The sequence below is a fragment of the Thermothelomyces heterothallicus genome (genome assembly GCF_042370625.1).
Source record: "Thermothelomyces heterothallicus CBS 202.75 unplaced genomic scaffold P884_scaffold_20, whole genome shotgun sequence".
Classification (NCBI taxonomy): Eukaryota; Fungi; Ascomycota; class Sordariomycetes; order Sordariales; family Chaetomiaceae; genus Thermothelomyces; species Thermothelomyces heterothallicus.
This window is the reverse complement of record NW_027192581.1, coordinates 618,468-630,573: the sequence shown is the minus strand read 5'-3', so window position 1 is coordinate 630,573 and position 12,106 is coordinate 618,468. Positions and strand designations below refer to the sequence as shown.

General features: G+C 42.5%; 2 protein-coding genes across 2 annotated transcripts; both read left to right on the top strand.

Moving 5' to 3' along the window:
* The first annotated feature begins 2,133 nt into the window (after positions 1-2,133).
* On the top strand, positions 2,134-4,567 carry P884DRAFT_247680 (CFEM domain-containing protein). Its single transcript, XM_069440512.1, has 4 exons — positions 2,134-2,488; positions 2,716-2,854; positions 2,940-3,612; positions 3,725-4,567. The coding sequence occupies exons 1-4, from the start codon at positions 2,387-2,389 to the stop codon at positions 4,266-4,268; spliced, it is 1,458 nt and encodes a 485-aa protein (XP_069295711.1). The 5' UTR covers positions 2,134-2,386; the 3' UTR covers positions 4,269-4,567.
* A 381-nt stretch (positions 4,568-4,948) lies between these two features.
* P884DRAFT_279312 (uncharacterized protein) lies at positions 4,949-5,131 on the top strand (the record flags this gene model as incomplete). The annotated part of the gene is made up of 1 exon (XM_069443297.1): positions 4,949-5,131. The coding sequence occupies one exon, from the start codon at positions 4,949-4,951 to the stop codon at positions 5,129-5,131; it is 183 nt and encodes a 60-aa protein (XP_069295710.1).
* Positions 5,132-12,106: the final 6,975 nt, after the last annotated feature.

Sequence of the window (12,106 nt, the reverse complement as noted above, 5' to 3'; positions counted from 1 at the left end):
GACCTCCTGCCTCATGACGGCCAGGGGTTTTCTTCGCTTTGCAGCGTATAAATGTCCAAGGAGCTACTACTAGAGACGGCGCTGGCTATATGAGGCAGTATGGGCGTCATGCCAGATTTCCCAAGTACAAGTTACGAGTCCCTTTCGTAAAGGAAACCGAGGTTCCGAAGTGCATCGCTCGCGCCCCTTATAGAGAATGCAGCAAACGATATAAAAACAAGGATGTGAAAGTAGTTAATGCTGTACGGTTCTCGGATCTACGCCAAAAAGACTCGTCAAGCCTAGCCTCTATCCTCGCGCGTCTGCAGTCCTAGCATGGCGGCTCCCAATTGTACTCGGCAGCTGAATTGGAAAACCGACACCGTCGAGCTTGAAAAGTCCCTTGCGTTCATTGACTGGGAGGCCCTCGAACAGTAGGCAAGCAAGGCTCGACGGGAACTCGAAGGGGCTGATTGTTCATGCCGGCTTTATCTCGAGTACAACATGGGCGGGTTGCATGTTGTGAGGCGGGTCGTCTTCGACGACGGCTGCCAATGGCTGGCCAGGCTTCATGAAGCTCGAGCCACCGACGCCAGAATCCTGCCAACGCCTGCGGAACGAAGTTGATACCATGGCGGCCGTCAGATCGCGATCCAACATTCCCACCCCACGTGTTTTTGCCTACGATGTGAGCGAGGTCAGCGGCGTCGGCGCTGCCTTCATGCTGATGGAGTTCATTTCCGGTGACTATAGGAGCTGGTCGAATTTCACAAGGAGCTTTCAGTCGTCCCATCCGTCATGGATGGCCCACTCTACCAGGAGACCGAGTCCAGGGTCGCCATGCGTCTTGCTCGTGCAGAATTCGTAAAGCTCGTTCGTGGGGTTGAGGCAAGACGACGGTTGCAGAAGCTTGCCAGGCTCCACACTAGGTACCTATGCAGTTGGTTCTCAAGGCGGTGCGGATCGGCTGCTCGCAATTGGTTGGTCGCGCAATGAACGGCATTGCCCGTGTCAACCAGGCAACAGCGCCCCGTTCTCGACACCGCAGCCCGGCGCCTGCGACTCGTTGGATGGCATCAAACAGTGTTGGTCTCAACGAACCCAAGGCAAAAACGTGCCACCACGCGAACAGTCGCCTTGGCTCGTGGTTCTTCAGGCAAGTCCCGCACGAAGTCACGCCCCGACATCGCCGCCATGTGGGGCGAGTCAGCAAACGATAAGCGAGAATGTGACCTCGTGGCCGGTTAGCTGGCTCCGACTGACCAATCAAGTCGACTGGCCAATCAAATGACAAAAAAGCATGAAAGGGGAACCCGGTTCCTACCGTTGCCACTACACTAAACCCGGCGGATCGTACCTGATCTGATCTGTGCCCCTGGTCGTTGCGTGGTCAGGGCACATGTGCACGGATCGCCCATTGGGACCTGGCGAACGCATGGCAAGAAATGCATTTTTTTTCTCCGGTCCACGAACTTCCCCATCGATCGCTTTGTAGATCATCCCTCAGAGATTTACCCTTTTTCCAAGGTTGCCCACGTTAGTGTAGGCACCCTTTTTTGGCCTCGCGGTCGCGCGGTCTCTTCTTTTCTCTGGCACGCATGGAGCCATGCTTCGGACTACTAATTATTCCCTACGTGCTTATCCATCTATACATGATCACCCCAAGACAATAGTCAGAGCAGAGCAGTTTGAGACTACACTAGTCGCTGCTACCTTATCGCAGCTCATCATCAGGGTGCCTGGTCTGGGGTAAGGCAAGTTATTTTTTTCCTCAAGCCCTTGCGGGCTCACGGGCGTTCCAGGTTGATATTGGCAGGGATAGTTGAATATAGCATGGCACGATCAGATCCGGTACCAGGCCGTACTCAGAGTAGTGTATGCACAGGACTAGAATTCTACGCTTACGCAGCACATGCCTTACTTGTGTGTAGTCTGTTCAGTAGTTCATTCTTGGTAGCGTAACCGAGGCGGACCCGCCCTGCTGGGCAGAGTCGGATCGCAGCATGTGGCCCTCAAGGGCTACCCCCGTAGCGTGACCACACTAGCTGGCAGCTGGCTCCCACCGTGGATCACTATAAGGCGCCCGTTTTGGTTCCGGCTGAATGGAGTTGCCCATGACTTGAGACTTGAGCCTTGAAGCCCTGATCCACGCAGTCTCTCTTGCTGAGCCACCAACCGAACCATCAATCTATCGATCGACTGCAACGGCTTTATGTAATTAGAAGTTTCCTCTCCTCCCCCTTCCTCCCTCCCCTCTCCCACCCCTCGCCGCCTCCACCGCCACCGCTCACTGCTCGCCAGCGCAGTCGCTCCTTCGTCGTATCGCTTGCGCAAATACGCATCACGCGGGGAACCATCCCCGGACCCTCTTCGCCCTCCTTTCGAATCAACAAAGACGGTGATCAAGATGAAAGCGATTCTATGGCTAGCCTTCGGGCTGCTGGCGGCGGTGGTGCCGACGGCGTCTGCGGACATGACAGCGACGCTCCAAGCTCTGCCTTCCTGTGCGGTATGTTCGTTCTCCTATGTTTTCTTGTTTTTCCTTTTCTTTTCCCTCTGGGGTGATTGAGTTCGGTTGAGGAGGGAAGAGGAAAAGAAAGAGAAAGGAAAAAAAGAAAAAGAAAAAGAAAAAGAAAAAGAAAAAGAAAAAGAAAAAGAGAAAGAGAAAGAGAAAAAGAGAAAGACAAAGAGAAAGAGAACGAGGGAAACTAATGGATCATTCTTTGCTCCCGACAGGCCACTTGTCTCGTTGAAGGCGTCATGGACTCGGCCTGCAAGAAGGACCCAACACCCGCCTGTGTGTGCACCAACGAGCCTCTCCAGAAACAGGTCACGCTGTGTATCAAGGCCAACTGCACCGTCAAGGAGGCGCTCGGTATGTTGACGTTGACTATCATCACACTCTGCTTCCTCTCGGCATGGGCTGACTCCTTGGATCTCTTGGTGAAACAACACAACAGCCGCAAAGAACCTCACAAACACCGAGTGCGGCGTGCTGCCGCGGAACCGGGCGGTCGGCTTCCCCATCGCCTCGATCGTGCTGGCCGTGATATCGTGCGGCATGGTGGCGGTCCGGCTCGGCTTCAAGATCTTTGTGACGCGCAGCCTGTCGCCCGACGACTACGCCGTCGCCGTGCTCGTCGCCTTTGCAATCCCCAGCATCGTCATCATCCACGTCGGCATCACTCCTAACGGGGTGGGCAAGGACATCTGGGCCCTGACCCCCGAAGAGATCACCAACTTCCTCTTCTACTTCTACCTCATGGCCGTCCTCTACTTCGCCCAGGTCATGCTGGTTAAGCTGTGCATCCTCTTCTTCTACCTGCGCATCTTCCCCACCCGGCGCGTCCGCCGCCTGCTCTGGGCTACCCTCGCCTTCAACCTCGTCTGGGGCGTCCTCTACTTCTTCGTCGCCGTCTTCCAGTGCACACCCGTCAGCTACTTCTGGACCCACTGGGACGGCGAGCACGAGGGCAAGTGCCTCAACTCCAACGCCATCGCCTGGTCCAACGCCATCATCAGCATCGTCCTCGACTTTTGGATGCTCGCCATCCCCCTGGCCCAGATCCGCTCGCTCAAGCTCAACTGGAAGAAGAAAGTCGGCGTCGCCCTCATGTTTGTCGTCGGCACTTTGTACGTTTCTCCCTTTCTCTCCCTCTCTCCCTCTCCCACCCTCTTTTTATTTTATCAGTCCCTGGAAACTAATCATACACGTTAAAAAAAAAAAATAAAACACACAAAATAGCGTCACCGTGGTTTCCATCATCCGCCTGCAATCCCTCGTCGTCTTCGCCTCATCCGACAACGCCTCCTGGGACAACTTCCCCGTCTCGCTCTGGTCCACCGTCGAGATCAACGTCGGCATCATGTGCACCTGCATGCCCACCCTCCGCCTCGTCCTCGTCCGCCTCTTCCCCGCCCTCGGCGGCAGCGGGCCCGGCAGCAGCTACGCCAGCGTCGAGAGCGGCGCCGGCCGCTACGGCGGCCGCTCCAAGGCGTCGTCGTCGGCCCGCCGTAGCCGTCACAACCGCGCCCCGCTGCGCAGCACTGGCTGGACCACCGCGTCTCGGCACGGCAACCGCGCCGACGACGACGACGTCACGGTGGTGGCGACCAGCACGGCGAGCGTCGACTCGGTGGCGGCGGCCAAGCCGCCATCGTCGTCGTCGGGCGAGCCCTCGGCCCCGGCCTCTACTGCCGGCGGCGGCGGCGGCGACGAGGAGAACCTCGTCGAGATGCACGGCATCGGCAGGCCCGGTCGGTCGGCCACCGAAGGGGTGCATAATTAGAGGGGTAATAACTCATTCATATCGAGGACAATAATAGGGTTTGTGCGATGAGTTTTTTTTCTTTCTTGATGAAATAAGTACAAGATACATGAGATATCCCTTGGGCATGAATTTCTTGGGCATGAACCTTTTTTCTCTCTTCATTTTCTCTTTAAAATATCATTATTCCTTTCTCTCTTACAGGGGTTAGTAAGGGTACTATTGCTTTAGGGTTCGGGAGGTAATTAATCTGCCTTGTCCAAGGTACATAACGACAACCCCTAAACATCTTGATGATGATATCTCAAGTTGGTTTCGGTTCACTCTCTGCGTGGTTCGTGTTACCAGCGTTGGCGTTCCTGCCCGTGCCATGGTTGTCCTGAAGGGGATATGATATGCTTCGTTACCTAATTATCTACCTACCCACGTATCTACCTTGTAGGTGTTAATACCAATCATAAGGTATTGATTGAGGCTATTCAGGAACCTAATATTCAGCATTAGGTATGAGTGTGCTTCAGTCAGAAAGTCTCGATGCACAATTGACTTAATGTGTTCAGGGGTCATGGCTATTTTGACAAGGTTACTACTGTACATTACAATCAGGGGTCAAAAATCCCGGACCACCCCACCCACTTAAACGCGTTTCGCGACACCCACGCGTATCCTACCTTTTCTTCAACATCCTACAATTCAACGATATGGCCCTCAATCTATACGATTTTATACGCAAATTGATAGTAAACCACCAGCCAAACCAGGAATTGAGCCCACATATTCGAATGGTTATTTGTAGCCTTATAGCTACTGGCCAAAGCGAGCGATCCCTGGCAACCCTCTTCGGCGTATCTCGATATGCCATCTACCACGCAATTGAACTATAGAAATCTTACTATACTTTTAAGTCCTAACCTCGAAGTGGCCGTCTAGAGGTTCTTTCGTGTTCGGAAAAACGGTATATCCTTTTGATGGTTAAGAAAAACCGACGTGTGGCACAGAAGGCTCTGATCAACGCGATTAGGAAGAAAGTATTACCTTTAACTATCCAACGATGCCTCCGAGCCTATTATCTACGGAAATAGCGTACCAAAAGGAGGATTCCCTTGTCAAAGGAGGTAGCGAAAGATTAGTATAACTTTATATACGATTAGCTTAGAAAAACGGATAAACTAATATAGGTAAGTTAAATATAGTATACTTATTCTGTTAGATATTTCTAATAATCTTAGACTATCTTTTCTAATAAGTGTTCCTATGAGAATAATACTTCAAATCCGATTACCTAGGTATTCCGTTTTCCTTCTAAGAAGTACGACCGCTGATTTATTAACTTAAAGAACTATATACGGGCAAATATTACTATTATAGTATAGGGGGTAATATAGATAGGTGGTCGGAGTAAGCTTATCATTATAGAGAGAGATCTAAGCACTCTATGCCGTAGCTATATAGCCTAGTTGTACTAGAGGGCTCTAGAAGAGGGCCTTCTACCTTATTATGATAAGACCTGGCATTTTTAGTAGGATAATGCTCCTATCTATATATCCGAATTGACTAAATAGTAGCTCCCAGCATAGAAGATTTCCTAGATTGAATAGCCTATATATAGCCCTAATTTAAACCCTATTAAACATATATAGGTAGCTCTCTATAACAAACCTAACTTAGACTTCTTCTAAAAGGGTTTAGACGAAGGTAGGTAAAGTAGGACAAGCGTATAGGTTATCTAAGGGATTTAGTAAAGCTAAAGGGTTTATAATAACACTAGAGTTATCTCTTATAGTAGTTAGCGGTATTAGTATAAGTATTATAATTATAATTACTATCACTAGTAAACTCCTAGAGTCTATTATAATAAGTGACTATCTATATATATATATAATCCTAGGATTACTAATAGTCATAGTGATCCTCTATACTAGCTTACCTAGCTTATATCGTAAGCTAGTGATCCTCTGCTAGGATCATTTCTTGCTAAGTGTGATCCTATCCTAATTGGCCTATTATTCCTACTATCCTATTGGCCCATTAGGGAGGCGGCTTAGGCAGTGTCCTATATATATATTTCTGTGATACGATGCCCTTCCTTTAAGGCTTTTGACCTAAAAGCCTATCTTAGGCCGTTTTAAATAGCGCTAATATCCTTTTCTATATATACCTTATAATTTTTCCCCTTTTCTTATACTACTAATGATTAATAAGATAGTAGATTATATCTCTAAGCGCTAATCTTTAAAATCCTAATAGTATACTACGCTTACTTCTTTTATTAATTCTTCTAATATAGACGTTATACTATGTTTATAGTGTTTTAAGCGAAACTTGGCTTATTATATAATATCAGGCTCTTCTCGCTATAGCAAGTATTAGACTAGGGTAGGAACCTCTCGGTGTGACTAGAGAGGCACAGGTTACAGATTCGTTTTTCCGGTTCCGAACAAGTTATATATACACTAGACATAAATAGGGGGTACCTATCTAGGAGGTACCAGGGAACAACAAGGAAGGACGACAGACAGTTTTTACAGAATAGATCAACAGTAATAGCAACGGACTGCTGTTACGGCATTATTTGCGCGATGATGAGGTTCTTCTTTCACTTGTGAGTTTGGTTACCTTTTCCTACGTAGGTAGGCTCTTTTATATCTGCCCAGAGGGGCATTGTTGTCACCGTCCCCGCGTCCATCGCAACCGCTATCCAGGAGGCTGGACTTGTCTGCTACATCCACGAGTGCTTGGATATACTAGACACTTTGAGCCAACACTCCTCTCTATCTGACTAGACGGAGGTTTGGTCTTAGGGGTATGTGACTGCTACTAGGAGAGGCTAGCACTAGTTTAGTATATATATTAGGGTTATTCTTACGATAGTTCTAACATAATATCTGCTTGTTTATAGCCTTGTTTGTTACCTTAATGTTTGTAGCTAATCTTTTATAGTAATAAAGATTATATCTAAATAAAAACATATAGAACAAGAAGAGGCTAATACTAAAGAGGCCCTTTTCGTTCTTTAGACTTAACTTTAGATAGTTATTAGTCGATTAGCTTGTCTTTATCGCTAGAAACGTTTCTTAAAGGAGCAGGGTTCTAAGCTATTTTATCAAGGTATATAGTCTCTAGAGGAAATAGAGGCGGAAGAATAGAGGGTATAGGATTCCGAGGTATACGTTATTAGTAATATATAGTCCTAGGGTGCTAACGTCCCATTTGATTAGTCCTCTTTAGGCCTAGATTTGTCAGAGGCCGACTTGGCTATTTTGTCTAAACTAGTACCTATAGTTGATCCGGGTTCTAGTGATAGAACTATTCTAGTTTCTTAGGGTAGTTTAAGTTCTTAACTAGTTCCTATAAGTTATCCTCTAGTCTAAAATCAAGCTATTTAACTAGATACTATAGTTCCCTATTAATAATATATAAATCTAGAATTTCTTTGACGTCCTATTCTTCCTTTTTGTCTTCTACTTCGATATTTATAGCCACCTTAGCGTTTTTTAGTGCTAGTTCGAGAAGTAAAATATGAAAAACATCTATCTATAGTTATATAGATAACGGTAACGATAGTCGGTAGTTAGATGTCGAAATTCGTTCTTTGATAACGAAGGGTCTAACCTTCTTAAAGTCTAGCTTTATGCTTAGTTATTTGGTTTATAGGTTTCGTGCAATCAGATAGACTTTGTCTCCCCTCTCTAGGCGAGGTCCCTTGAGCCTGTGTTTGTCGTAGTAACTCTTTATTCTAGTTCTAACAAACTCGAGTTCTTCTTTAAGTCTTTTATATAATGTGTATATTTGTTCTGCTTTGACTACTACTTGTAGCATTATAACCTTTGGTCCTTGCCTAAGATCTGCTTTATATCTATAGTTTATAAAGAACGGTATAACTTTAGTCGTCTCTATTAGCATTATATTATAGGCAAGTTATACTATTAGTAATAGTATAATCTAGTTATCTTACTAGTGGTTAATATAAGAACGGAGGTACTATTTAACAATTTGGTTTAGTCATTCTATTTGTCTGTCGGTCTATAGGTAATATACTATTAACAGTTTGCTATTAACGCCTAATCGCTATATTAACGCCTACTAGAACTTCGATACGAACTTAGTGTCTCTATTGGTAATCTATTCTTATAGCCAAGTGTATATTGATGTAACTTACTGATAGATTACGTCTACTAGTTGTTTAGCTATTTAAGATTCCTTATATAGGAAGAAGTATACCTATTTAGTCAGGTAATCTACTATAGTAAGAATACTATTATAGATTACTCCTATAGCCGTATCCTTAGACTCTAGCAGTTTCGTAATAAAGTCTATTATAACTAAACTCTATAGTTTATTAGCTGTTAGTAGTAGCTAAAGTAGCCTATACGGCTTATATTATACCGTTTTACTCCGATTATAAATATCGTAATTCTATATAGCTTCCTTAACTTATACCATTAACTATAGAAAGTTATAGTATTTCTTAACTTATATAATAGTTTTTATAACTCGTTTATATCCTCTAAGTTTTGACTTATAGAGTTCTCAAATCATTTATAGCTATTGGTCTTTATTATAGATATATACTTTGCCTCGGTACTAGAGTTTCCTATCTTTTTCTTCTACTCCATTAGGTACTACTAGTCTAGGTACTACTTAGTACTATACCTCGTTAATCCTTTCTTCTTAAAAGATTATATAACATTCTAGGAACGAGTCGAGTAGATCATCCTCTATAGGTATCTATATTTCGTAATATAGTATTCTGTCTATTTGTTCCTTGAACAACGGTAGTGTTATTTCTATTCGTCCTTCTGTATGATCTGTTTATCGGCTTAAAGCGTCTGCTTGTACGTTCTCTTACCTTTCTTATAGCAGATCTCAAAGTTAAATTCTATAAGGAATTCTACCTATTATATTTGTCGTCTATTAAGCTCCTTTGTTATCGTAAAGTACTATAAATTCTTATAATCTATATATACTTATACTAGTTTAATTATACCACTAAGGTATAGTCGCTATTCCTTAAAAGCTTTGATAATTGTAAGTAGTTCCTTATTATAGATTAGATGGTTAAGATATAGTCTATTAAGCTTCTTTAAAAAGAAGGCTATAAGATATAGCTTCCCTTGTTTATCTTGTTATCCTAACTGTCCTCCGATAGCATAGTCTGAAGCGTCCGTTTCTACCTTAAATAGCTTCTTAGGGTCTGGTAGCACTAATACTAGATCTTTAGTAATAGCATTACGAATCTATATAAATGCTTGCTCGTATTACTTTCCCTACTAGAATTTAGCGTTCTTCTTAGTAAGTTCGTATAAAGGTTATATAATCGCTCTAAAATTTCTAATAAATATCTAGTAGAAGTTTATAAATCCGATGAAACTTTATACTTCTATAACTAACGTTAGTTATAGCTAGTTCTTGATAGCTTTAACCTTTGAGGGTTCTATCTAGATTTGTCCTAGGGATATCTTATATCCTAAAAACACCGTTTTCCTCATATAGAATTCGCTCTTTTCCTTGTTAACTAATAGCTTATACTTATATAGCATATCTAGTACTACTTTTATATACTTCTTATGTTCGTCTATTATCTTAGAGAAGATAAGTATATTGTCGAGATAATATACTATAAATTTGTCAAGAAAGGGTCGGATAGCTTGATTAATCAGGGCTTAGAACGTTACTAATACGTTTATAAGTCTAAATAGTATAATGAGGTACTTGTAATGGCTATAGGGTATCCTAAAGGCTGTTTTCCACTTATCGCCTTCCTTAATCTATATATAGTTATAGGCCGATAGCAAGTCAAGATATATAAAATATTAGGCTCCTACTAACTAATCTTAGAGCTATAAGATCAGTAGTAATAGGTATCGGTTTTTCATAGTCTATTTATTAAGTTATTAATAGTTAACATATAACCGTAGCTTTCCGTCTTTCTTAGGTATAAATAAGATTAGGTAGCCTACTAGCGATATCGATAGGTAGATATATCCTCTTTAAAGGTTCTCCTCTAAATATCGCTTAAGTTCTTTATTCTACGCCTAGCTTATATAGTAGATCTTAAAGAACTTTAGTCATACTCCTTCCTTAAGCTTGATCTTATGATCCTATAGGCTATATTCTAGTAATCCTTCTAGATACTTCGGTTCGAACGCTAGGTATCCTTTATATTCCTTTAGTACTTCCCTAGTTTTATCTCGTCTCTCAGTTTTCTAATAGTATACAAACTTAGTTCCGTCTATAGCGATACTAGCGATTTCTCCTATCTTAACCTACTACTCTAGTTACAGTGCTCCGCATTCGTTAACGGAGAGAATAGCTATCGGCGGTTTAGCTCGTTCCTCCTATTATAACGTTAGTGCTATTATGCCGCTTCTTCTAGAGTCTATAGTGGTCTGCCTACTATTGCTCGTCTCTTGCGGTGGATCTATAGAACGTGCCCTTCCCTAGGTATCCTTCTATCGTGATCCTTGTATACTCCCTATTACGCTAGTCAAATACGACTCTATTTAGGGTTATAGGTAGCTACTATTCTTCTAGCTAATGTCTAGGTTATAATCTTTATACTATAATAACCCTAATATCATATCTTTGTCGTTACCTATATCTATAATACTAAATACGACTACTATAGTCTTCCCTGCTATAATAATATTAATTAGTTTAGTCTCCCTATATACTTATTATATTGGAAATAGCCCCTTGACTATACTATACTTCTACTTCATTCTCTAGGGTATCTATAGCTAATTTACAAGTATCGGCGAAATCAGGTTTATCTCTGCTCTACTATCTACTAGTATAAGCATTTCATACTGTTTCTATCATACTATTATCTATAATTGCTTATCTTACCATCGTCATCTAAAGATTGTAGCGATTTCCTATATTTCTGCTAGGAGGTCTCGATATAGTAGTTTCTTATAGTAGTTCCTCCTATACTACGTTACCACTTACCATTATACTAGTGTCAATGGTTTCTAGGCCCTTTAGAGGGCCCTAACCTATTTCCTAGGTTAGTGCTAACCTCTTCGATTATTTAGCTAATAGTAGCTTTATTAATTGTACTTATTTCTATAAGCCATTAAGTGCTTATAGCTTCCTACTATTAGGTCCGTTCTACTTTCTATCGTATATACTATAGCTTCATCTAAAGCTCCCGAATCCGCGATTTCTTTTTGTTCGTATAGTAGAGATAGTCATTATTCTAGTATACGTCCTATATATCCTATCCTATTCCATAGTACCTAGGCCAGGCTCATTTTAGAACTACCGTAATGCCTTCTAGATTACAGGCTTCGATCTTCTAGAGCAATTCGGCCGCTCTATTTCCTATATCGTAGACCTATTCTATAGGGCAGAGGCTTCTATCCTTATTTCCTTATCAGGTTAGCTAGTGGTTGTTCTCGAACTTATTACAGAAATGATATCGGCATTTGTATACTATATATTAAAACTAGGGCACCTATATATATACTTCGTATTATAGGTATAGTTATATAGCATTACCTAGGAGGTATTAGAATTCTTTCCTAAATCCTTCTTACTATATATAGACTATAGGTACCCTAATGCTAAGGTAGGAATTTTTTTTCTAGTAGTTTTCCTATATACATTTATCTTTTCTATAGCTTATATATATAAATTAGTACTCTAGGTTCTATATGTTATAGCTAAGTTGCTAGTTATCAAAATACTTAGTATAGCTATTAGGTCTATTATATATCATAGGCTATTCTCCTTTAATAGTTTCTATAATATATTAGAGTTCCCTTATCTTGTCCCTTATCTTATCACTCTATTAGGCAAGTCGAGTTAAGCGTCTATCCCATTTATATAGTTCTATGTTAAGCTAAAAAACTTTA